At 47.2% G+C, this 26,916-nt stretch overlaps 2 protein-coding genes across 2 annotated transcripts; one reads left to right on the top strand and one right to left on the bottom strand.

Annotated features, from left to right (window-relative positions):
• The first annotated feature begins 13,696 nt into the window (after window positions 1-13,696).
• On the top strand, window positions 13,697-14,827 carry LOC125345504 (oocyte-expressed protein homolog). Its single transcript, XM_048337635.1, has 3 exons — window positions 13,697-13,904; window positions 13,998-14,180; window positions 14,751-14,827. The coding sequence occupies exons 1-3, from the start codon at window positions 13,697-13,699 to the stop codon at window positions 14,825-14,827; spliced, it is 468 nt and encodes a 155-aa protein (XP_048193592.1).
• Window positions 14,828-21,640: 6,813 nt separating this feature from the next.
• Window positions 21,641-24,499, bottom strand: LOC125345503 (putative KHDC1-like protein). The gene is made up of 3 exons (XM_048337634.1): window positions 24,355-24,499; window positions 24,034-24,216; window positions 21,641-21,654 (listed from the first exon to the last, which is right to left on the bottom strand). Exons 1-3 carry the CDS (start codon window positions 24,497-24,499, stop codon window positions 21,641-21,643), a joined length of 342 nt encoding a protein of 113 aa, XP_048193591.1.
• Window positions 24,500-26,916: the final 2,417 nt, after the last annotated feature.

Raw genomic sequence — 26,916 nt, 5'->3', positions numbered from 1 at the left:
GGGAAGGACGGAAAGTTGAGTATAGTTCCAGTGCAGCAGCTCACCTCAGGCCCCATCTCCTTGCCTTCCAGGTCCCTATGCTGTCCTCCTTCTCATGACACTTTTCTCCCAGGGATGGGTGACGGCACAGTCCTCGGAACCAGTGGGTAATGTCCCATTGAGCCCATGCCCAGCACCTTCTCTGATCCACTTACAGTTGTGTCAGGACATTGTCTGAGGAAGCAAGTCCCCGGATGTTCTGGACTGAAATGCCACAGATGGAATGGTTTCCGTTGGGAGACACAGGTCTTGTCAGCTCAACATGCCTAACATCGGTATCAATTGGTGGCTCTTCAGGAGCTGTCCCAGCGGGAGGCAGCTCTGTATCTCCATTGTCAGCTTGAGGTCCTCAGCAGCTGCACCATGGTGTTGCTGCTCATACTCTACAAACAGAAGGTGCTTGGCTTCAGGAGATGAGCACGGCTTGCTCAGGTACAGTTACAGGTGTGCCCCTTGTGGCTCTTCTTGCACCGTCACAGAATGGGATGGGTCTGTCAAAGCCAAAGTCAGCTCCACAGCCCTAGCAGCTAAACTGGTGGGTGGTCTTCCTGTGCCACAGGTGGAGGTCAGATTCTCTCATTTCATGTGTGCACACTGAGCTGCAGATCTGTAGCATTGGGGGCTGGCGTTCTTCCGGTAGTGGAAGGCTGCTTCCCTGGCCCGTGTTGGTCTGGCCTGGGTGTGTGGGTACCGCTGGTGGTCCTCTATGGAGAGTGGCCACGGTGTCTAGTTGAGAGCAGGATCAAGGCCTTCTCTGGTGTCTCCACACACACAGGTACTGCCTCCAGGATCCACTGAGGCCTGAGTCGGCTGAATTTGGACAGCAACATGAGAACATGGTGCCTTCACTGTCTCTGGACACTCGAGGTGGCTGAGGACATCCCAGGAAAGCGGCTCCCAGCCTCCATGATGTCAGCGGTCCCCACGGGGAAGGACTCGTGGGCTCCTCTTTCTCATCCTACTCCCGAGTAGACCTCCCCAGTGAGCCATGTGTTTCTGGGTCTCACAAAGGGTTTGCAGATTTACACTCTATCCTTCACCCCACCTTCCCTGGGCACTCGGCTTCCAGGAGTCTCGGTGTGAATTCAGTAGCACCGCTAGTTCTTACCAGGCGAGGCCCTGGATCAGTCCTTTCTGCATCTTGATATTCCTCGGTGTCCTCAGGTAGTCTCTGGGTTCTTTCTAGTACTGTATCCTTGCGTGTTGTCAGAAGTGCACACCCACAAGCACCCCCATTGCCTGTTTTCCTTAAGAATTGGTGTTGCTGGTTTATAACACCCAGAAAATGGGGCTGAGACAATCAGAGGAGCTGAGGAGCAACTTCATTCCACTAAGAATCATGGGCAGTTGCACACGCATACAGACACTTATGTGGGTACACACCTGTGAGCACACTCATGCACACTCAAACTTTTACAAATGCACAGGAGCCAAACCTGACTCATTCATCTTTAGTTTGTGCCTTATCCAAAATTGCTTTGGGGGCGCTCATCTTTTACAGGAATGCATTGGTGCATGGGCATTGTGAGGGCGGCAGGTCATGAGGGTGGAAGCATTCACATTGGAGTGGGGGCTCTCCTCCCCCTCCCCAGAGAGCTCTCTAGCCATTGTTGATGGAGTTGCCTGCCATCCAGAGAGCAGGGCCTCCCAGACCCTGCATCTGAGGTGCCTTGATGGTGAACTTCCAGCCTCTGTATCTGTGAGAAGAAATGTCTGCTGTTTACAAGCTGCTCCTTTGTGGCATGTAGTTAGAGCAGGCAGAGGCCAATGGAATTGTGGGGAGTGTAAGCCACAGTCACGATGTTTGAGAAGGTTCAGATGAAACAATATTTGGCACAAAATATCCCCCGTTATGATTTTTATCAACTGCCCCCTGAACTAGCCGGCTGTTAAACCTCACACAGCATGGACAGCCATGGATAGCTGCCGGGGGTTTATAGTTTCCCTTTCAGGTGGTCTCTACGGTGTTGTCCAGGCTTGTCAGGAACTTCAGAGCCTGGCATTCTCCTGTCTCTGCCTTCTAAGTAGCTGGGGCACCAGGTCTGTGCCACCAACACTAGCTTGAGCCATGTCCCGTTTTTGCCTTTACATTTGAAGAGGGATTTAAAAATAGGGAGGAAAACACAGTACATGGGAGACTTCAGCGCCATTGAATTAATGTGCTGGAAAGCACAGGGTGCAAACCCTCACACGTTTGTCCATACCTCTAGTGACAACAGAACACCCATCTCTTCTCATACACAGAAGAAACAAAATACAAACCCCCAGAAGATAGAAAACACTAATTGAACATGAAAACCTGACTTGGACTTGGGAATTAGGGAAGAATGGAAATTCAAAGCCCAAATGGAAGCTTGGATCCTAAATCTCAGTGGTCCTAGAACAAGCTCTACAGCAGCTGTGAGCCAGAATAAACATTTCCATTTTGTAACTTATCATCTCATGTATTTTTTGCAGTACTGGAAAACTGTCTGAAAGCATGTGTGACTGTAGAGAATAGGAAGAAGGGCCCACAATGGTGACAACCTTTATCTAATGGAGGGTTTCCTCCAGAACGCAGACCCTCCAACAACCTCAGACAGCAATGGAAGGATCTCTGGATTCTGCCCATGTCTGAGGCCTCCAGCTTGTAGCTCTGGCCTAGTGCGTCCAAAATCCCAGGCTAGCTCAAGCAGTGACAAAGCTCAATGTTGGGGCAGTGGTGTGTAGGGCAGAATCGTTCCCCTTTTGTTCTCTCAGAAGAATCAGGGTCTCCTCCATGCAGTCTTTGTTATTTCTTTGTCTATTGTTTTGTATTTATTTATTTTTTCTTGTACTGGTATTCAGGTTGCTCAGCTGGTTTGCTCAGTCTAATAATTGAATATTGAAGCACAGCTTCATTAGCAGTTTTTGGTTTGTAGGTTCATTTGGTACACATAAATCAGAGATAAGTCTCTCACAGGTTTGTTTATCCATGCCTTACTTTTCAAATCTCAGGCTCCTGAGTAGCTCACATGATAGACATGAACCACCAGTTCTTTGCTTTTTGATTTCTCTTTGTCAGTCAGCAAGGCCACCAGGTGCACAGGCATTGGAGCTTACAAAAGCTTTGGGGACACAAACCCACCGGTCCCCATCTCCTCCATCAAGCACACCTGTCCCCTGCAGAGCGCCCTGCAATCTCCCACGGGAGCCCTGTGCACAGAGACCGGGCACGGGTGCTCCATGGCCAAAGGATCCTCTGTCCTGTGGCTGCCTTGTCTCAGCCCTCAAACTTGTTGGAGCTGACAGTTCACCACTCAGCCTTTCGTGGAGGGGGCCCTATCCCTGCTTTGGGCAGACACATGCTTCTGCAGGAGCTGGGGCTTCCTAAGCTGTGCTGCGGCCAGGTCCCCCTGGCTCCCAGGCCTGGCCTAGCCTGGGAAGGGGGAATGGTATCTGTGGGAGTCTGCACAGTGGCTGGGCGTGTCTGTCCCCACAGCCAGGCAGTGGGGGGACTCTCCTAGCATTTGCTCTTCCCCTCAGGGAGCAGCTGTGGCAGCCGTGGATGGAGGAGGCCAGGGCTGGCGGGGTCCTCCATGGGTGTGACACAGCTGTGCTGCCGCAGAGCAGGGGTGCGGGGAGAGGTGGGGGTCCCAGAGGCTCTGTCTACAGGAATGGGTTCCTGTCAAATGGCAGGAGTGTGTCACCCCCTTTCCCTTGGCAAGAGGTTCCTACCAAAAGCATGAGCTGGCCTCTTCCTCTCTTAACTGTGTGTTGGTGTGAGTGTGAGTAAAGCCCCGTGGACACGTGTGTCTGGCATGAGAGGGTGGGTGCGTGAAGGTGAGTGTTGCTGGGGCATCTGGGGATTGAGCTCCAGGCTTCACCGCCCATCTTGGGACCTCGAGGCTCTCACAGGCAGCCAAAGGCCAGGTGCAATGATGGCCGGCGGCGCAGGGCATGGGAGTGGCACACTGTGACATCGCAGGCTGCTGACAGCAGTGCTGTGTGGTCCTGCAGAATGCTAGAGTAAACCGCACTGGCGGCTGGCACTAGGATTTTGGAGAAGGCCTGAGAGGCCGGCAGAGTGAGACAGGGGTGCAGTTCCGGCAGGCAGCCCCTGGGCCATCTGTGTGAACCTGGGGAGAGAGGCCAAAGCTGCAGTCGACACCCCAGACCCCCCAGGAAGGTGCAGACGCCAGGACTGTGGGCTGCGCACAGGACAGGGACACACGCTGAGCACAGCCAGCTGCAGAGAGTCCATGCGAGCCCAGCTGTGCAGGGCATAGGGATGAGGTGGTGAAAGCCTTTGGAGATCCCAACAATACTCAGGTTTTCTGGGCGCTGGCCTTGGTGCTCCAGGAATGACTGTGTGGTGAGGGGGATTGGGTTGCTTTGGTAAATCCCTCCACTCTTTTGCCATTGTAGAATGGGAATTCTTGCCCTGGGCCTCCGTGTCATGGGCGTGGGTCACTTTTTTCTTCATTTCCCAGGACCTCACACCTAGGCCTCGAGTCTCAGAGGAGACAATGGGCTTGGACTTCCCAGCAGTCCTGTCACAGTTTACGTTGTGGGGAGTTGGGAGATGGAGGGAATCTCTTTTGCCTGGGGAGGTGGACAGGAACCTGTGGGGCAGGGCTGGAGTGTCTGGTGTGGGTCTGGAGTGTCCTCAGAGTGTTGACGGCCTGCTTTCCTAGGCCTCGGGGAGGAGGAAGATGGACCTGAGCTCCAAAGTAGAGCTCCAGGAATGGGGGTGAGGGGCCGGTTCCCTCTTTTGGGTTCCCCTGCTTTGAGATTTCTGTTAGGTTTTTAAAGTAGGTAGCCAGTAAAGAAGAACGCCATGCGGTATTTGGGCAGGAGAGAAAAGTTTATTCTGCTGACCCTCTCCCAAGGTCAAGGTGCAAGAGGCCGGCAAGAGAGTGAGGCCCCCAAGGGGAAGTCTTATGTAGGGCAGGGATGGAGCTGTGGCCAGGAAGGGACCTCAGGGAAGAGGGAGGCAACTACCTCCATGTATATGGGGTACCTAGTATCAGTACTGTCTCCCCCCCCTCTCTCTCTCTCATTTTGTTTTTCACTGTGAAGTTCTGCTAATCTTATTAGCTTGTAGATTATTTTCCTCCAGGCCAGATCCTGAGAACTCACCCAACCAGACTGCCCCGGCCCCGTGTCCAGCCTAAGATGGTGTATAACTACCCTAGGGATGTAATCGGCCGCTGCCAGGGGTGTCTGTGCCCCCCAGGCATGGCCCCTAAGGACTTCCCGACCCACCCCAGTGTAGCACCGGCCCACACTTGAACAGCACTGAAGCTGGTCCTGCGGAACAGCTTGTCCTGCATGGACCAGGTCTAAGTGGAATCCGAGTTCCAGGAGGGCTGGGGAAGGATGCCCTCAGGTCTCCGTCTCTCCTTCCTGAGGTCATGAATGAGATGATCTCTGTAGAAAATGGATAGGGAGCAAATTTCTGATCCCCAGTGGTGAGAATTATGTCGATGTGCTCACAGCTTGGACTAGGTCCAGCCAAGCTCCATTCTTTCCTGGTTAAAGAAAAATAAAAATCCTCAGGTCCTTGCATTCCCTGAGCTTGCTTTCTCTCTGATGCTCTACTGCATGAGCCATTACTCCAGTCTGATTATTTTGCTGGTTACATGAGCTGGGGTTTCACACACTTTCCTGCCTGGCCTATTTTTTAACTATAACCCTCCATGTTTTAGTCTCTGCACAGCTAGGATTAAGGCTTGAACTACTCTTGCCCAGCCCAGCCTAGTTTCCAACGCTGTATCTGCCAGCTTCAGGGAGTTCCTGGGAACTGAGCAAGGTGAGGCCCATCAGGTGGTTACTGAACGTGTGGACAGTGAAGAAGAGCTGCTCAGAGGTACTTGGATTTTACCTAAGTGCACTATGTATCCTACCAATACTTGTTTCCGTGTTGCTTTATGCCTGAGAGACCATGAACACTGGAGATTAAACAGCTTGGAAGAAACTATTCTGCAAACAGGTTCCTGGCTTTGGCTCTCTAGGGTTCACAGGGGACTTGTATTTCTCCCTAGCCTGAAGGTTGTATGCGTCCTAGGCGGGTGCTATACCACTTGAGCTCTACCAGCAGTCATCCCGCAACTTTTCCTGTTAATAATTGTCAGTCTCCAGAGTTGGCTTCTGGAATACACTTAACGTCAAATTAGGTGGGGCATTTATTCCTCCCTCGAAGTTTGCTGCTGAATATCTATCCTGAACACAAGGTAGTCCAGAATCCAGATGTATCTATTAAGCTATGGAGATGGAATATGAAGCCACTCTGAATTGAGGTGTCCTATCATAAGTAGAGTAGTATCCTAAACATTAAAATCTGCATGTGTGTAATCCCAAGAGAGACAGGAAATCTGGACGTGAAGTTATGGCTCAAGATGTACAACACCAGGCTTGAGAGAAAAAGCCAATTGAAAGCACAAGGCCCCGAGTTCAAGCCCCAGTGTTGTCTTCAGTATCAGCTCTCTCGCCACCCCCCCCATAATTTTGTATTCAGCTGTGAGGTTCTTCTAATCTTGTTATCTTGTAGATTATTTTCCTCTAGCCATTCAGTAATCCCCAGTCTTGGCCATCCAAGTTCTTTAAAATGGATGGGGACTGGAGCCAAGCTCTGCTGGCTCATGCCTGTCATTCTAGCTCCTGAGATGGCTGAGAGCTGAGGATCATGGTTCAAACCCATCTGGGTCAGCAAATCCAAGAGACTCTTACTTCCATGTTCTCAACCAAATACCACAAGTGGAGAAAGCCAAGTGAGAGTGCAAGGCCCTAAGTTCAAAGCCAACGTTGGACTTTAGAAATATATAAAAATACATGATTTGTGACAAGGATGTGGAAGTAGCAGGGGATGGCACACTCAGGAATGTGAACATATTTTCTGGAGACTTAGCATCAACCAGGGTAAGATTCTTCCTATGAGCTCCAACCACTGCTTTCTTCCCTCTCATCCTCAATGGTCACCTCCTGAACATCCATCCATCCATCCACCCATCCATCCATCCATGTAGCCATGTGTTTGTCCTGTGGTTTGAATTCAGAACCTGGGCAGCATTGTCTTATTGTTGTTGTTGTTATTGTTTTTCTCAAAACTGGCACTAGACCCTTTGTGTCATAACTCAACTTTGATCCTTTTGGTGGTTCACTAGATACGAACCCCTTAGGTGGCCAGGAAATTGTGGCTCATGCCTATAACCCTAGACACTCAGGAGGCTAAGATGTGAGAACTGAAATTCAAAGACAGCCTGGCAGAGTGGAGGAGTCTGGGGAATCCTTGAGAAGATTGTATCCAATTAACAACCAGAAAACCAGAAGTGGAGCTGGGGCTCAAATGGTTGAAGACTAGCCTTAAGCAAAGGAAGCTCAGGGACAGTGCCCATGCTACAGTCACTGAGCCAATCAGCACCCATGATTAAAAAGTACAATGCTATGGTTGGTTTTCTTCCATCCCATCAGTCAATGGTGCGCCGAGTACAATCTCAGGTTGGCAAACGTGGACAAGTGGTAGTGGCATATTGCATTTCGAGTGTGTACAATACAATATTCATACGGTAATGAAAAACATACAGTATTGTATTTCAATTTAATATGTTTAAATTAACACATAAATATTTTATATAATTTCAAAATTTTAGGAAAAATAATTTAAGTCATAAATATATAAATGCCTATATACTGGAAACCCACAATATAATTCCTGCAAAAATTTTGCAATAAACATATATACATATATATATATATATATATATATATATATCCTCTGATACAGTGAAGCCATAAGAAGTGAACTGTGATATAGAAAAAGACGATAATATTCTGATCCTGACAATTCTCCAAGTTGATTCCTCCTGTCTACGGTTTTATTCCATTTCATCCAGGTTTTTCATTTGCCTCCACGTGTGCTTACTCCTTCCAGTATGTAGATAATATCTGCTTTGGGGAAAGTATCATGCACCTCCCTAATGTCAGTGGAATTGGTTTGTATTGCAAATGAGTAGTGTCCAGTGGGGTTGGTTTTCAGAGGTGTTAGTCATGTTAAATCACATAGTGTAATAACCCAATCCTAGGCAGACACATCTACACATTACATTGTGCACCTTAGAGGATACAGTGATGATATATCAACTGGAAAGCACATTAAGAAAAACACAGATAAAGTCAAGTATCATATAAAACACAATTAAGTTAAAAAGAAAGGAAAACAATAAATACTACTAGTCCCCCTCTTCCATGTCAGGCTCTTGTAAGCAGTAGGTACTGTGATGCCACCATTCTTCTGACCATGGTTCTAAGAGTATTTTCTACTCTGTATCTACTGCATTTTATACAGGAAGAGCCGAAGACGGCACCGGGATCAGGCTGGGTGCTGTGCTGAGGTAGATGTCCTGCTCTCAGGGAGCAGAAAGGAAGAGCAGGACTGGTGCATCTTCTACAGATTCTGTCCTGGTTGTCACACTCTGGGAGGTGAAGCTCAGGGTAGAGGTAGGCAAAGGGGTCAAAGCCAGAAAACTGGTTTCCTCCTTAGGAGACCTAAGAGGGATGACTCTGTGGGAGACTGGAAGATTACAACTACCACATACACAGGCATTGCTTGAATGCTACAGCAACGCTCTGGTTTGGATCAGGTTCAAACATGAGATGCATGGCCATTGTCTGTTTGAACCTGGCTCCATGGGTAGTAGCTGAGTGATGTGTTGCACTTCTGCAGAGGTGAGGTAGATACTGCATCTCAGTTTCAACATCTGCTCTTCACATCCACTTATGCATGAGTGCCAGTTTAGAAATAGTAAATCTCTTTTTTTTTTTTTTGCCAGTCCTGGGCCTTGGACTCAGGGCCTGAGCACTGTCCCTGGCTTCTTCCCGCTCAAGGCTAGCACTCTGCCACTTGAGCCACAGCGCCGCTTCTGGCCGTTTTCTGTATATGTGGTGCTGGGGAATCGAACCTAGGGCCTCGTGTATCCGAGGCAGGCACTCTTGCCACTAGGCTATATCCTCAGCCCTAGAAATAGTAAATCTCTTGATCCATGGACATAGTATAAATTCACATTTCTTTGCATTTTCCTTAATTTCATTCAGAAATGCTTGGTAATATTTATTTTATGTTTTCCCTATTGTTTAAATGGATTCTGCAGATTATTGTTATTGTTGCCATTCAAGTAGAGTATTCTAAATTTCATTGTGAGATAGTCTCTTGTTAGTGTATGACCATAGATAAGTATTTTTGCTTGTAATTTTGGTGGTTTCATTAGTACTAAATGCATTTTATAGGATTCTTAGAGATATTTATGGAACATTCTGGGTAATCTGTCAGTATGTAGTTTATCTTTCCTTAGTGCATGGTAGCCCACAAGTTCTTGAATCTTTTGCCAAACTTATTGTGGAGTCACTCCACTACTTCCAGGGGTGCTTCCTTCTACGTACGCTTTTCCTCTTGTGTACAGTTTAGTGTCCCTGTGTGACCTCGTTCTGCTTGGGTGTCTGTCTTTACTCCAGTGAGTGCAGTTTGACTCTCACCAGGACCGTTCTGCACTGGGCTCAAACCATCAGAAATCAGACCAGCATCAGAAATGTACAAACTTCATAAAAGTGGTAGAGTTCGAGTCCCAGAACTCTATAAAACAAGGCAAGATGTAATTGGTAAATGAGTTATTTTTCTAAATTGGCTGTCAGTGATGATTTGGATTTACTTCAATATTTTTTAGAAGAGTGGAATTTCTGTGTACCTATTCATCCATCTACCCATTTATTCACTGAATTATTATAAAGTTTCTGTAGCTGCTTAGACGAGTGTGCCCTATTATACAGAACTACTAGGCTTTTAATGTATTTTTGTAGGATTGCTCCTCAACTGGCAGTGTTGGTAAATATCTTATTACTTGTTTCCTTCTCTTCCTAATAATCTAAAATATATAAAATTATTATATTATCATGTTTCACAATGCAGAAATGATTTGTGTCTTTACTATGCACTGTACTATTTTTCACACTACATAGCCTCAATTTTAAGGCATTCAACCTAAACCAAGAAGTGCAGTAATGAAGGATTAGGCTTGTAAATGAGAAACCACAAATGCATTCACTCACTAGTGTTGTGGTTCATACCTGTTACCCCTAGCTACTGAGATCTGAGGTTTATGGTTTGACGCCAGAGCAGGCAGAAAAGTCCATGAGAATCTCATCTCCAATTAATCAGCAAAAATCCAGAAATAAAGGTGTGGTTCAAGTGGTAGAGCACCAGGCTTGAGTACTATTACCAGCACATACACACACACAAACACACACACACACAGAGCAATTCATTCATTTCATTCATGCACTCTACTGACAGTACTCAAAGACCAACAGATTGCTTTCTCTATGGAAGGAGAAAAAATGAAAGCAAGTGATGCATTGGAAATTTGGGTAGTGTTTTGTTCAGGGTTTGCTGGAGAACAGAGACTTTAACATCCATCACATAGCTAGAAAATGGTGGAGCCAATATTCAAGTCACCTTCACCATCTTCTTGAGGATAAATCAAAGGAACTTGGAGGCAGTAGAGTGGTTCAACACAACTTGTTCAAATGGGTACAGTCTGTTAAATGCTAAGAACATTGTCATTAATTTGGAAACTGGAATAATGTCAGCAAAGTGGGACTTGGGGCTTCCAAATTGTAGGAAACACCATAAAGCTGTGTACCTCAAAGCACTACACCTCCAAAGTAAAACTAAAACAGAAAGAAGCAGTCTCCTATATGAGAACCATAGAGAATCTTGTCTTTCTTGAGTGTCTGGACTAATTAATGCCTTCAATGCAGCCTGTGGGCGACTTAACTCCCTATGGAGGTTTGAAAGTCACAGCATGACAATGGGAAGGGGTCTCAGGACATGTCCTCGGAGAATGGCTCAAATAAAAAAGGATCAGTAAATGGAAAGATGAAGCTCTACCTCTGCCTCCTTCCCAAGTCAAAAGAATTAACCTCAGATGGCTTAAGGATTTCAATGCGAATGTAGAAACTGCAGCAATCCTAGCAAGTAGTGTGAACTTCTTCAGAGCACAGGACAGGGAAGATGTGTTTGTCTTTGAAAAAGATGATATGCAATTCATTAACATTTGGAAGTTTCATTTAATCATCTTAGTCTTTATATCTTCTTAGCATTATTTATTGTAGTGAGGTCTTACAAATATGCTTCCTAACATAAAAATTTGTTGTAGCCATTCTCAGGGACCTTAATGACTTTGACTGTCCTTAAGGCTTGTTTCATGGTACCATTCTTGCCATTGTGAGGCTTGAACTAAGGGCCTAGGTGCTATCTCTAAGCTTTTTCAAGGTTACTCCCCCTTTGAGTCACAGCGCCATTTCTGGTTTTCTGGTGGTTAATTGGAGATAAGTGTCTCATGGACTTTCCTGCCTGGGCTGGCTTCGAACCATGATCTTCAGATCCCAGCCTCCCTGAGTAGTGAAGATCACAGGTGTGAACTACTGGTACCCAGCCGAAGAATTTCTTAAGCAAGACAGAAGATACTTAATATTGCAATCTATATTGACTAAATGTGTTCATTGAGAATGGTGCTCATCAAAAGACACCAGAAAGAAGTTGAAAAGGCAATTAGGTCTGAAAGAAGAAATTAATAATGTATATACAATTGAAAAAAAGACTTTGTAATGGAAAAAGAATATATAAGGGAAGGGAAATATAATGGTACATGCTTGTCTTTCCAGCAGTTAGGGGCTGGAGCAGGAGAATTTCAAATTCCAGACCAGGCTAGGCTACATATCAAGGCATATACTATAGATGATATATGGGTTTTTACCATATATTGATTTTAAAATATATTTTACATCTTCAAAATTTTTTTACAGTGTACAAGTATTATGTTAATATTACAAAGGAAAGAAATAGCCACTAAAATTAAGATTCAGGTTCTTTTGTTACAGACTTTTTTTTTTGGTTAGTGTTTAAATCCAAGGCCTTACATATGCTAAACATAGCACTATATCACTGAGCTATATGTCAGTCTTCCTCTTGTAGACACGATTTACTGTAAATTTGATGTCTAAAGTGGATGAGGAGTTCAGTGTATTAATACGTTAAATGACACTTTTTTGATTAAAACGATTCTGAGAACACACACACATTATATTCAATTCTAAAATCAAAATGGTTTGTACAGCACAATGCCATTTGTTCTAAAAGAAATACCAAACAATATTTCTAGAAATACAGAAGAAAATGTGTAAGAACAAACGTAAGATGACACACTCGCGTCAGGATAAAGATTCCCTGTGGGGAAAGCAAGGGGAAAATGCTTTAGTGATATCTACTTTTTATTTTTATTTTCTTGCTTTTGGAGACTGGTTCTTGGCATGTAACCCAGGCTGGCTTCACATACAATTCTCCCCTGAAGCGTCAATGCTGGGATGGGAAGCTTGCATCCATCACCCAGCTATTAAAAGAAGGAAGTGAGGCAAAAAGGGGAGGGGATGTCCACATCTTAAACTGTTTCATGATTGTTTCAAATGTGTGACATCTTTAATGAGTTGAGAATAAAACTGTTTTGGTTTGTTTCTGGAGCTGAGTGTTGTCTGTAAACTCTTGTGCTCAAAGCTAGTGCTCTACCACAGCTCCACTTCTGGCTTTTTGGTGGCTAATTGGAGATAGGAATCTCACAGGGACTTTCCTGCTTGGGTTGGCTTTGAACCTTGATCTTCAGACCTCAGCCCCCTGAGAAGCGAGGATGACAGGTGCGTGAGCCACCAGCACCCAACTTTGAAATTTGAGACGCGAAATTAAGAATATCGGGGAGCAACATATACTGATGTTAAATGTCTTAGGATGGTGGAAACAACATGGGTCGAACTTTTGATATGGTCTATGATGGCCACTTGTGACATCTCATTGGGGAAAAAAACTTGATGAAAAAAACTTGACTCTATTTTTTTTTTGCCAGTCCTGGGCCTTGGACTCAGGGCCTGAGCACTGTCCCTGGCTTTATTTTGCTCAAGGCTAGCACTCTGCCACTTGAGCCACAGCGCCACTTCTGACGGTTTGCTATATATGTGGTGCTGGGGAGTCGAACCAAGGGCTTCATGTATAAGAGGCAAAGACGCTTGCCACTAGGCCATATTCCCAGCCCTGATGAAAAAAAACTTGACTAATTTCAAAATGGTAAACATCCGGAGAGGCAGAACCAGGAGAGGAGAGGGGAGGAAATTTGTAGGCTCGTGGGGCCTGCTCTGGGCCTCATCTACCTACCTGTGCTTGGAAGGTGACTGGAAACCCTTATCCTAGGCCCTGAAGAGGATTCCAAATAATAATAATAATAACAATAGTAATAATAATAATTTGCCCAGAGGCTGAAGTAGAATCAGCTTTTCCTCGTGGACGCTGACGTGCAGGGGCAGAGGCCCTGAGGCTGGAATTCTGGGGCTGGGATGACCCCTCCGAGGCTCTGGGGCCCCCGGGCCCCGCAAACCTCCAAACCACTCACCCCCACCCAGAGCCCACATCCAGTTCAGGGGAAAAGCGGAAGTGACCGGGCACCGGAAGTGACCATGGCCCTGGGGGCTCCTAGGGGCGCCGCCCACGGGGCGGGGCCGGGGCCTCCTCAAGAGCCGGGCCTGGCGGAAGCCGCCCCAGCCTTTGCAGCCGGGCCTCCGGGCCATGGATCCTCTAGGCCTTGGGTCCGCTAGGGCCGAACCCATGGGGCCGGATGCGGCCGGACAGGGCGGGCAGCAGCCGTCCTCCCCCCAGGAGAGGCCGCGTGGGGCCCCGCGTCTGCGCCCCCAGGTTCGCGTCCGGCCGTGGTGGTTTCCGGTGGAGGACATGAGCCGCCCTCTGGGGTTCTACCTGGAGGCCTGGCTGGCAGATCAGATCTTCGGGGAGCGGCCAGGGCGGGCGAGGCCGCTGGGTGAGGCCCCCCACCCCCCACCGCCCCCCCAGCCCCCAGGGCGGCCCGGCCCTGGCCAGCCCTTCCCCCTGACCCCTGGCCCGACTCGTCCAGGTCCCCACCAAGCCGTGGTCTCCCAGCTGGCATGGCGGAGTCGGGCCTTGGTGCACGTGAGCAAGGTGGCCCGCGGCACCGTGGCTGAGGTCTCCATCTTGGGACGGCCTGCGGGGCAGCATCGCGTGAAGAGCTTTCTCCTGAGCCTCGCAGCCCGGGGCGCAGAGCTCCAGGACCGGCCAGGTGAGGGGCTTGGAGAGGCCCCCGGGGCCCTGGGGTCTGCTCACCCCCTCCGGCCGCCCCTTCGCCTGCGCACAGCGGTTTGCACTTCCTAAGCACTAGGAAGCTGCAGCGCCTCTGGGGCCGTCAGCAGGGTGGGGAAGGAGGGGAGGTTGGACACTCTGGGCGCAGCTGGGCCCACTCAGCCTGAGCTGGGCCACAGGGGGATTCCCAGGGCCAGGCCGTGGTGGAGGTGTGAGCACCCCGTGCTGGGACTTGAACCAGGGTCCCGTGGCTTCCCTTCGTTTTATTTTTCCCCTCAAGGCTAGCATTCTACCACTTAAGCACCAGCTCCACTTGTGGCTTATTGGGGGTTAATTCAGCTGAGAGTCTCTCAGACTTTCCTGCCCAGGCTGGCTTTGAACCTCGGTCCTCAGCTCTCAGCCGCCTGGGCAGCTAAGGGTTACAAGTGTGAGCCACTAGGACCTGGCACAGGCCCAATCTTTAAAGCTATGTTGCAGATATCCATTCCTTTCTCCAGCCACAGAACGTTTTCTCCTTGTGGATGATTGGTATCCATTGCTTCTCTTCCAGCTGAGAAGATGCCTCAATCTGAAGAGTTCTTGAAGAGCCCTAAGTCAGGTGCAGACACTCCCCAGCATCCTGCTTAGACCGTCTAATTGTCAGGCGTGTTCTGTGGACAGCCTTGCTCCTGCTATTGAAGTTGGAGACAAACAAGTATTCTGAAGATGCTGCATTTGGGGTTTGTGTGTGTGTGTGTGTGTGTGTGTGTAACTTCAGGGATATGAGAACTATTTGAATAAATAAATTTTGGGGCAGCTGGCATACAAAGACTTTTTTTGAGCACATAAAATAAATACATAAACCATATCGCGAGGTGAGGAGTGAGTAGAATCCTGATAGTGATATTTTCTCCCCTTTACATATTAAAAAGTATGAGTAGGTTTACAAAGAGGTTTCAGTTCAACAGATGAGTGCATGGCTACAGTAAATCTTGAGTTCCTACCATTTTTGTGATCAAAGGCAAATGCTCAAATGCAGGGGCATGCAAGTGATTGATTTTTTTTTTGGTTATTGTTTGAAGTGGGGTCGTTTTTTGTTGCCCAGGCTGACAGACCACCCCAACTCTTGGGCTTAAGCAATCCTCCTACCTTAGCTCTCTCAGTCCCTGAAACTACAAATTGGAGGTTTTGTCGTCACTCTTTTGTTAGGAAACAAATTATATAAACCCCATAATTGGCTTGCAGACATGAAGATGAGTAAGAACCCACCCGAGAGCTTGTGGAAGCACAAATTTCATAGGCTCTCTCTCCAGATTCTGATTCTGTGCCTTGTGAAAGGCTCATAATGTGCATTTCTAACAAGCACAGGAAGTCAAAGTGACCTTCTGAGGCTCTCACGTGGAAGCTGTTGCTTGACAGGGCAGAGCTCCCGGTGGGCCTCTCCCACTTGTGCATGGGGAGCTGTCCAGCGTTCTGGATGGGCCCTTATAACGCTGGGTGAAAATGAGTCCTGCTTTGCTGTCAGCTGTATTGGTTTTCTGTGATGTCACAGAGGTTTTTGTGGCAGGCGGGGCAGCAGGCCAATTATAATCACACCTCAATGACCCGTCTATCTACAAGATGAGTCCTGCGCTTGGGCTGCCACTTTGGGAACTGGAATTCTTGGGTGAGAAAGTGCCAAGAGCTCTTGGGCTTTAGAGAAAGTCGAGGTTGGTTGGAATCATGCAATTCCCTCTCCTTGGCAGTAAGGGGAGCTAGACTTTCATAGGATTTTACATTCCTACAAGTCTTTAAATTGTGAGTCTTGGGTTACAGAGGCTGTTAACTGTTACCTATCTTTTCTTTAATGTCCTCATTTTTGCAACTTCTTGTCTATTTTGTTTTTCATAGGATAGACTTCTTAACTACATCGAATATTTTTCTGGTGTCCCCAGAAAAATGAGTGTGTGTGTGTGTGTGTGTGTGTGTGTACTGGAACTTGAATTCAGAACCTATGTACTCTCTCTTAGCTCTTTTTTTTCTCACCCTGGCACTTGACTACTTGAGCCACACTTCCACTTTTAGTTTTCTGGAAGTTAATTAGAAATATAAGTCTCACTGACCTTTTATGTCTGGGCTGTCTTCAAACTATTATCCTCAAATAACAACTTCCTGCGTAGCTGGGATTACAGGTGTAAGCCCTGTAAACTTATCAACTCCTGTTTTCTTTCCCAGATGTGTCAGTCCTGGGGCTTGTCCCTGAGCTTCTGGCCTTTTCTGTTTATGTGGAATTGAACTCAGGGCTTCATGCATGCAAGGCGAGCACTCTACCACTAAGCCACATTCCAGCTCTCTGTGTTCCTTTTGACCTACTTGACAATACCACACTTACATAGGCAAAGGATACTTCCTTTGTTCTAGGTTTCAGACCCCAGGGACTCATAGGATACATATTGGTCCTGCATGGAGCACCTAAACTGAATGGTTCCTGCAAAAATAATGTATTCAACTCAGAGCTAGGACAGCAGTGTGAGGCTGGGTGAGATTTGAGCGAAAATCTAAGCGGATCTCTCCTGTACTTTCCCATTTGCTTTGTGGTTTTTCTCCCCAGCAGACTGAAGCTTGGCTGTCATCATGGAGGGATTGTTTATGTGGTCCTGTAGAGTGAAGGGAAGGTCTCCCAGTGTTCTACCATGTGAGCCACACTGCCAGCCCTTTTGTTTTGGTTCTTTGCTTGGGTTGGCCTGGAACTGGGGGTCCTCAGTGTGTCCACTTCCCAAGTTGCTGGTATTGCCACCGTGTGCCACCATTTCCAGCTGCATTTTCTTTAAAGAGGAATTAGCATTTTTATTTGTGATAAATCTGTAGTATTGAGGTTCAGGAATGTATATATTGAACCCATTGTGTCGACAGAAATATTTACTAGTGCAAAGTCTAATATAAAGTAGTATTGATATTTTTTCCCTGATGACGAACATACCTAAGGTTCTGCGCATACGAGGCAAGAGCTTTAATACTGAGCTACGAAGCTACACTACTAGTCTATGCTCACTTTTTTTTTTGGCCAGTCCTGGGTCTTGGAATCAGGGCCTGAGCACTGTCCCTGTCTTCTTTTTGCTCAAGGCTAGCACTCTGCCACTTGAGCCACAGCGCCCCTTCTGGCCGTTTCCTGTATATGTGGTGCTGGGAAATTGAACCCAGGGCTTCATGTATAGGAGTCAAGCACTCTTACCACTAGGCCATATCCCCAGCTCCTATGCTCACTTTTTAATAAACAAAATAACAAGAATTATAACAGGAATTGCTTATAAATACTTCTACTTACATACCTTCAAGCAGTTTTGATTACTCTATTTTTTTTCCAAATGTAGTCACATTTAGCAGATGTGTTACATTCATTCATGATAAAAACACTAGCATCCCTAATAATTATGAGCTATTATTCATAATTTTTACCTGGGCAAATGAGTAGGTGCACTTCTGAGGTCTGTAACTTTTTTAGAGTTCTTAAAACATTAATTACCACCACAGTCTGCTTCCAGTAATAGACCTAAAGTATTTATGGGGACCAGAAGCATTGAGTTGGATAAACAACCTTTTTACAAATGCAAATCAGTGTTGTTGAACTCTGGGTCAAAGATTAGGTTTTTAATGATATTAACAGTATGGCATTGAGAAACAAAAGCTTGTACATGATAAGTATTTTAATGAAAAAAATCAGTTCTGCTAGGTTATTCTACATTTATGTATCCAAGATTTATATTTCATTCCTTTCATGTCACTGAAAAGTATCTGCGGGCCTGTTGATTTGAAGTAGATGTATGAAGTAGTATTGTTCACCCCAAACTTCAAATTACTTATTTTTGTTTTTTCAAAGAAGCGGGTTTGTGTTTGGAAACTATCTATGCTATCTGCACTGCCTCTGACTTAAGATTTTAGTTTAGAATAAGGAAAATAGCTACCTCCGTTTCCCTAAGAATAAAGACCTATTTTACAAAATAAATAAAAATAAGAAGGCAGCCTACTTATGAAAGGGTTTATGAAACAACAGAAAGGAGGCAACCATTCAGCCAGCAGCTACAGAAGTAAATATTACCAATACTCCTAACTCCCCACCACACACATGCCCACTATTGGGAGTTCTCTGAAATAAGTCACTATTTACTCCTGGGTCTTACTTCTTTCACCTAACTTTGATATTTAGTCCTGTTGTCCTCTAAACATAATTCCTTTGTATGTTCCTCTCAGTCTTCTGTTGTATATGGTGGTCATTTCCTGTTTGGGCCTATGCTGAACAGTGTTACTATGAAGGTCTAATACGCCATTTGTTGCATTGTAGAACTAAGGTTAGCATTCCTAGGGCACACGGTATGCATGAATTAAAACCATCAAGGTGAAGGATCTGCGTAAGGATGCAAAGAGTGCAGCTCTAGAGCATGTCCATCAGGCCTGATATGCCCTCCTGTCCCTTTGCCCATGTTTTCTTCCAACTCAGACTGCTCAATATACGAAGAAAACTAATCTGCTTCAAATCCTTCCTCAGATCTCAGCCTCCGGAGGAGCAAAGATTCCAGGCTTGAGCCACAAGCAACTGGCTGTGTTTTGTTTTTGCCTCAATCATTTAAATCCCCTGTCCCAGCTGCTCAGTGCTGAGATTTCAGCATGCCCCACTAGGTTGGGTTTAGTACTTCTCAAGGTCTGAATAGTCTTCTTAATCTGGTAAGATTTCCTGCATTTATTAGAATCATCTGCTTCTGGAGGAATTTCTTTGTAATAATTTCAAATAATTTTATACCACTTAGAAGGGAGAATGTGGAAGGGATTTGGAGAAGAATGTGCAGCTATAAGAAACCTAAAAAAAGTAAGGGATGGTGGTGTCATGGCCGAGCTCCAGGGGCTCATGCACATAATTCTGGCTGCTCAGAAGAGGGCGCTCTGAGAATGGAGGTCTGAAGCCAGGCTGGGTACATATGAGACTCTTATCCCCGACTAACCAGGGAAAAGCTGCAATTGAGGGCAAGGCCCAGGTGAGTGCTCAGACCCCAAGATGAACACCCAGCAGTGTCCACTTACAAAAAAATATAACACACCTTGTCTTTTTGTAACTCAACTTAATCTTCAACCAGTAGAGGGGGCCCAGCACCTCATTAAATATTCTGAACTTTTAGCCAGGAGGCGCTGGTGAGATGAGGCAGCCAGGGCAGAGCAGGTGGCATAAGGCTGTTACCTAGTGTTCATTCATTGTTGTCACAAGCAAACACACCACTCCCTTGACACCGATTTCCTAAGGCACCCAGGCTGGAGCAGGGAGTTGCCCATCTCTAACTCAGGAATCCAATCTCTAGCTCTGCCTGTTCTCCCAGGCTCACCAGTGCTCTGATCACCTCCCAGTTCACTCACAGCCTAAGGCATTTTTATGTGAGCTTAATGGAGTACTGAGGATTGAACTCGGAGGCTTACATCCTTTGCTTCTTGAACTCGCTTCATGCCTCCATCTTAGCCTTCTGAGTGGCTTGCATGAGCCACTGGTGCCCAGATGAATAGATTTTAAGAGAAAAATATAATGTAATAGAATAATAATAATAGAAATAATTTCCAGGCTGAGCAGAGACCAGTACTGAAGGAGAAGAATGACCAGCAGTGCTTTCCCCCTGTGTTGGGGTCAGCTGTGCCTTTAAGGGGCCACAGCTGACCTTGGCCTGTCCCTTCCCTTCCTGCCTTTGTCATGAAGAGAAGGCACTGCTCCTGGGGCAGCACGTGTGTAATGGAGGACACCCCAGAAACCCAATCCTTGGGGGGCTGGGCCTCTGCCCCCCAAAGGAGGTCCCCTGACATCACTTGATGGACAGCCCTCTGTGACCAATCTGCAATCCCTGTCTTGTGCCCCCCCTGGGGGGTATATCTGGGGGGCTCCTCATTTGAATAAACAGAAGCCCTAGAGGTTTTCTCCGAGATCTCACACGCTCATGTCTTCCTTGGGCTGGTGAGCATGGAGGTCTCACACCCACACGCAACCCAAGGCTAAACCCGGACCTCACTCCCGCGTTCGATACCCTCCTGGCCAGTGGGACATAAGAGAGTAGGTATGGACCCACCACAGAATAGATAGGTAAGCGTAGGACCCTTCCCCACATGTTGGGGAGTGATAGAGCTAAGCCCAGCAAATTTACAACCCCAACACCCCTGTATTAGGGTTCTCCTCTTAAAAGATGGAAATCTACCTTAGTGGATAGCTCATGAGGATTCCCGGCCCTGGTTCAACCCTCTAGATGTAGTCTTTGGAAGATCATTGAGGTGTGTATAGCCCTGCTGCCCCAAATGTGATCACTGACTAGCAGCCTGGGCAGACCTGGGAAGCTGTTGAAATGTAGCCTTAGGCCTGCCTGAGATCTATTGAAACAGTGCTGTCACAAGATGCCACGTGATTCTTTTGTGGTGTGTGTGAGACAGTACTAAATTTTGAATTCAGGACAGTCCCTTGCACTTTGGCTTGGCATTTTCATTCATCATGGTCGCTCTCCAATGCGAGCCACACCTCCACTTCTTGCTTTTTCTTCATTAATTGGAGGTGAGATTTTCTTTGATTTATCTGCCTAGGCTGGCATTGCTTTGATCCTTATAGCTCAGCATCTTGAATAGCTAGGGTTATAGGTGTGAGCACTCTTTCTTGGCACTCTCCTGCCTAAGTGTTCTTTTATTTATTTAGTTTGAGATTTTTTTTTTACCAGTTCTGGGGCTTGAACTCAGGGCCTGAGCACTGTCCCTTGCTTCTTTTGCTCAAGGCTAGCACTCTATGTCTTGAGCCACAGTGCCACTTCTGGCTTTTTCTGTGTGTGCAGTGCTGAGGAATGGAACCCAGGGCTTCATGCATGCTAGGCAAGCACTCTACCACGAAGCCACATTCCCAGCCCCTAGTTTGAGAATTTCTTTTAATGTTTAGAAAGGATTATTTGAAACCTCAGTTAACAGCAAATTCTGTTAGGAGTATAAGTTGGTGCTTTACTTTTTTGTTGTTGTTGTTGTTGGTCATGGAGGTTGAACTCTGAGCCTGGGTGCTGTCCCTGAGCTCTTCAGCTCCACTTCCATTGCTTTATTTTTAAACAATGACTTATATAAAGCACCAACCAAAACATGGACACAGATTTTTCACAAGTTTAATATAGAATCAAATAGTCTCCCTCCTCACCTTCATGATTAAGGGAGAGTTTGGAAAAGAAATAAAAATTCTGTCTTCTCACTTCTGGGCATCTCCTCCTTTAGAAAGGAAATGCTCCCTAGTATGGTTCATGAGCCAGAAGATTTTCACTGATTCAGTGCATTATGAAAGTGGAAGTTGGCAAAATATGCTAACAAACTTGGATGTAATAGTGTCCACTGACATACAATGAAAGTTAAGATATCAATAAATAAGTTGTAAAATAGCTAGAGTACAAAAAACCCCAGTCTCTGTCCCCCAAATTTGAATACATGCACAGCCAGGTCTCAGGGTACAGAACCTGTGAAGAAGCAGAGCTTAGACAACATCAGGGAACCAGACAGAGCATGTCCTTGATCTAAAGTAACCTGGTGGCTGGGCTGTCTACATAGTAGGACGTTGGGGACAGGGAAAGTTCATGCTGGATAATAAAGTTAAGAGGAATGGAAACAAAGACTAGAGGCTCACAGCTGTAACGTTAGCTGCTCAGGAGGCTGAAAACCAACATGAGCAGGAACATTGATAAGATTTTTATCTCCAATTGACCACCAAACTGTCGGAAGTGGAGGTGCAGCTCAAATAGCAAAGTGCCGGGCCACAGTAAAAAAGCTAAGGGTTCTCTAGCCCTCAGTTCAAGACCCAGTGCTGGGCTGGGAATGCGGCTTAGCAGTAGAGTGCTTGCCTAGCATGCATGAAGCCCTGGGTTTGATTCTTCAGCACCACATAAACAGAAAAAGTCAGAAGTGGCTCTGTGGCTCAAGTGGTAGAGTGCTAGCCTTGAGTAAAAGAAGCAAGGGACAGTGCTCAGTTCAAGCCCGAGGACTGGCAACACACACACACACACACACACACACACACACACACACACACACACTATAAAAAGACCAAATGCTGCCAGAAAAACTCACAAAGTAGGAGCTGGTGGCTTACACTTGAAATCATAGCTAGAGGCTGCAGAGATCTGAGGTTCCTGGTTTGAAGATAGCCCAGGAGAGAAGAGCCCATGAGTGTACCTGTGTCCTTCCGTTCATGAAAATATGCTTCTCAAAAAAACATATTGTGGGGGCTTTCCTAGTGGTAGAGTGTTTGCCTCACATACATGAAGCCGTGCGTTCCATTCCTCAGCACCACAGATATAGAAAAAGCCAGAAGTGGCTCTGTGGCTCAAGTGATAGAGTGCTAGCCTTGAGCAAAAGAAGCAAGGACAGTGCTCAGGCCCTGAGTCCAAGCCCCAGGACTGGCAAAAGTAAAACAAAATAAAGGAAGACAAACACCAAAACCAAACCATTTTGTATTACTCAGGAGGCTGATTTCTGAGGATTGTGGCTCAAAGTCAGTCTGGGCAAGAATATCTTTGAGAGCCTTATCTCCAATTAATTACTAGAAAACCAGAAGTGCCGCTGTGGCTCAAAGTAGTAGAGTGCTAGCTTTGAGAGAAAGCTCAGGGACGTGAGCACCCAAGCCTTGAGTTCAAACCCCATGACAGAAAACCCAACAAAAAACCCAAATGGCACACACAGAGCAAGTAAAAGTTAGGCTAATCCCTGCAAGCTAATTAGAGTACATGTTCTTAGTTTAAGTTGTTTTCCACATTACATGATTTCTAATTAGTTTACCACTTTAAGTGGTTTATAAGTGGTTTTCACTGTAGTGGCAATCTGAGATTTGTTTTTATTTCTTTTCTTGCCAGTCTGCTGGGGCTTGAGCTCAGGGCCTGGGTGCTGTCCCTGTGCATTTTCCGCTGAAGGCTAGCACTCTACCACTTTGAGCCACAGGGACACTTCTAGCTTTCTGGTTGTTGACTGGAGATGAGTCTTAAGGACTTTCCTGCCTGGGCTGGTTTCAAACTGTGATCTTAGATCTCATCCTCCTGAGTAGCTAGGGTTACAGGCCTGAGCCACCAGTGCCCGACTTACAATCTGAGATTTCTTGAGAGGTGGTGTTTTCCGGGAAGTTGGGTGTAATTACAGGAAAAACGTATATGGTAGATAAGGTTGTCAAAACAAGAGAGACCACCACAGAGGCATTACACATGACAGAGTTTATTTATTGCATATTATTAAATAATTAGATACTAAGATGGGAACACTTCTTCCTATTTAGGAGTCATCTCTCAGGCATATGCCTAGACGCCCTGAGAGAGACAAGCTGGCCACAACTCCAGCCTGCATGCTCTCTTCTATGTGGTTCTCAGCTTCCCAGGGAAGTCATTCTTCATGAGAAAACTGACTGCATGGAACCCCAGGAGCTTGGACCTCTGGACTTGAGGAAGACTGAGCACCGTCCAGAGAGAAGGGATCACTGAGGAGTAGGGTGTCAGGACGAACAATGGAAGCCAAGGCCAAGTCCTCCGTGGTGAGGGGCTGGCTCCCGACATAGCGCAGCATTTCCAGATATGGGGAGAGAGAGGAGAGGGAACGCTCCGTGAGCTGTGACCCCAGCCAAGAGGCCTGTGGGGACGTGGAGGTGGGGTAGGGTTCCCCCAGCCTGTCCCCCCTGGGGGGCCCTTCGGCACCTCCCCACTCCGCCCCCCACCCTCGCTGACTTCATCCCACGCCGTGGGGGCTTTGGGCTCTGGTGCCGTGGATTCCCCAGCACGGGAAGGGGTGTGCACGAGTGGAAGCGGCCTTGCAGGAGCCCCAGGCCTGCGCACAAGCCTCCCCCCGTCACAGATGCCTACCTTCGGCTTGCAAGGGGGCGTCCTGGTGCCCCACAGACCACGCCATGTTGAGGAGCCACTGCCTGGCCCTGGGGGGCCCCACCACCCTGACTCGCGTGTGGCCCGCGGCTGTGAAGCAGGGCTCCAGCTGGAGGAGGGTGTGGCTGTGCTCCTCCGTGCGGCGCAGGAACGCGTCCCCTAGGCCTGGGGACACAAGACGGGAAGCCCTGAGAACCCGCAGGGCATACGGGGCCCCGAGGGCGTGGGCCCGGCCAGGCACCCAGGGGCCCGGGGCAGATGGGAGCGCGGGAGGACGGCAGGACAGGGTGCAGTGCCGCGTACACGCGAACACGCGTGTCTGCTGCTCTTCCGTCAGGTAAAACACCAAGGGAGCGTCGAAGTTCTCGGCACAGGTCCACCAGGCCCCCTGTTGTGCCAAGTCCCAAGACCACCACCAAGAAGACGACCGACTCAGACATTCCAACATGCAATAGCAAGCAAGGCTTCATTCAAGCGGGGCCGTGGCCCGGGCCTTGTCCTTCCCACTGACACAGCGGAGGTTAGGAGGCAGCCCTGAGCTGCGATTACATAGAACTTATAAAGGCCAAAGCAAGATTACGGTACAAATCTGATTGGCTCAGGGCTCGAGGTATTCTAGGGGCGGTTAGATTTAAGCATTCCCAGTCCTTAGAGTTCTCAACCAGCTGGGCCCTAATAGGCTTGTGCTGGGTTTGCTCACAGGGCCTACTTATCTCAGGTTCACGTGGTAAAGTGGGGTTCGCATGGTAAAGTGGGGCCCACGTGGTAATGTTGGGCCTGACTTCAAAGTCAGGCACTTCACCCATGCTGCACGCCCGGGCGCCTCGCCCTCTTCCGGCTCTACTGGGCGCCCAGCAAGCCCAGAGCCATGGTGAAGAGCAGGAAGGGCTGAGCCCTGGGGTCCCTTCATCTTCACACACTGGGACAGGCCTCCCTTCCCCACCCTGTCCCACCCTAGAGAGGGTGAACCCGCCCTGAATCCCTGTGGGAAAAGCCACCCGTCCGGGCCGAAGCCAATCTCCAAACCCTTCACAGAATCCTTCTGGGAGAAGCTGGGAACCCAGGCCATGGTTGCCTTTCTAGCCCTGGAGTCCAAACTCCCCTTGTCTCTAGTTTCAAGTACTGCCAGCACAGATCTACTGAGAATGTGCTGGAGCAAGAAGGTTCGGGAATTGTCTCCCAGGGCTTTGGTGTTGTGTGTGTGTGTGTGTGTTTGTTTTTGCCAGTCCTGAGGCTTGGGACTCAGGGCCTGAGCACTGTCCCTGGCTTCTTTATGCTCGAGGCTAGCACTCTGCCTCTTGAGCCACAGCAACACTTCTGCCCTTTTCTTTTTGTGTGCTACTGAGGAATGGAACCCAGGGTTTCATGCATGCTAGGTGAACACTCTACCACTAAGCCCCATTCTCAGCCCCAATTATGGCAATTTCTATAGCCAGAGTTTACAGGATATCACCCACTCTAATAAAACTACAAATAAATACAATACAAAATAAAAGCAAGAGCTAGAGAAACAGACACAAGGATGTTATACTGTTGTATAGGTGGAGATAGACTACAAAGTATTTTAAAAGATGAAATTTTCTCAGAGGATCTTGAAGTCTGACTTTGGCCCCACCAGGCCCCAGTGGGGCTCAAAAACCTGACAATAAAAGCAATTTTTAAGAACATGGTCCAATTAATTAGAAATTCTATTGTGCATGGGACAGACCAGTGGCTCACACCTATAATCCCATCTCTGAATGCTGAGACCTGGAAGATAGCAGTTGGAAACAGCAAAAGGACAGACTAGAAGCCTGGCTCGAGTGGTAGACTGTCAGCCAGAAGTGAGCAAGGCAAGCAAAACCTCAAGACTCTGAGTTCAAGCCCTGTACTGGCACAAACATATAAAAAAATCAATGTTACTTCTTTTCATGGTGGTTTGTGTCCATAATTTCATCAATCCAGAAACTTGAGGCAGAAATGTGAAGGTTTGAGGCCAGATTTCTAAGAGACACAAACTTTAAACAAGATTAAAAATGAAAAAGAGCTGGGGATATGGCTCAAGATCTAGGGCTAGACTAGCTCTGGCCTTGTTGGGTCCCCAGTGTATGAAGAAAAGGAGTAAGACACCATGTGCTGTCATTCGCCTTATCTGAAGATTCTGGTTTGGATCTCCTTCCAAGCATGGTTTGTCTCAGGACCATACTTAAGAAAACTCTGTTCATGGTGTCTTCATTGAGCCTTGCCCAGCTTTCCCTCTAACTTAGAAATTTGTGTTTGTACAAAAGGTCTGATCTCCAACCCAAGTTCTAACCATGCAGGGACAACAGTCATTTTCAGATCTTGAACATTTGACAGTTGGAGAGGATTTTGAGTTTCAGAATGCTTTCTTTCTCTCTAGTTTTTGTATATATTTGCCTGGGGAGTGAGAATTGTTTTTGTTTATGGAAAAAGTATTTTGGAAATGCCCTTAGGCCACAGGTGGAACATAAGCCCCAGAGGACTGAAGAGTCCTTTGAAGCCACATGCGGACACACCCTTTAAACCCGTCTACTCTAGAGGCTGAGAGCTGAAGGACCATGGTTGAAAGCAACTCAGACAATAAAGCTCTGCGACACCATTTCCAATGAATCATTACACAGCATGGATGGAGGCTTGGTTCAACTAGATCAACAGCAGGCGTGCAAGGCAGCCAAGCACGTGTGAAGCCCTGAGTTCAAGCCCCAAACTGCCAAAAAACCCACCAAGTACCATCATAACAATATCAATAACAATAGCAATGATACATTTAACTGCTTAGACCCAGAATAACCATGAAGCATCTTGATCATCTGAACTTTGAATGTTCTTCACTAACGGCCTCAGTCCTTGTGGGCCACAGTGAGC

The sequence above is a fragment of the Perognathus longimembris genome, unplaced genomic scaffold (genome assembly GCF_023159225.1).
Source record: "Perognathus longimembris pacificus isolate PPM17 unplaced genomic scaffold, ASM2315922v1 HiC_scaffold_5769, whole genome shotgun sequence".
In the NCBI taxonomy this organism is placed as follows: Eukaryota; Metazoa; Chordata; class Mammalia; order Rodentia; family Heteromyidae; genus Perognathus; species Perognathus longimembris.
The sequence above is the reverse complement of the archived record's forward strand: the minus strand, read 5'-3'. Positions and strand labels throughout refer to the sequence as shown.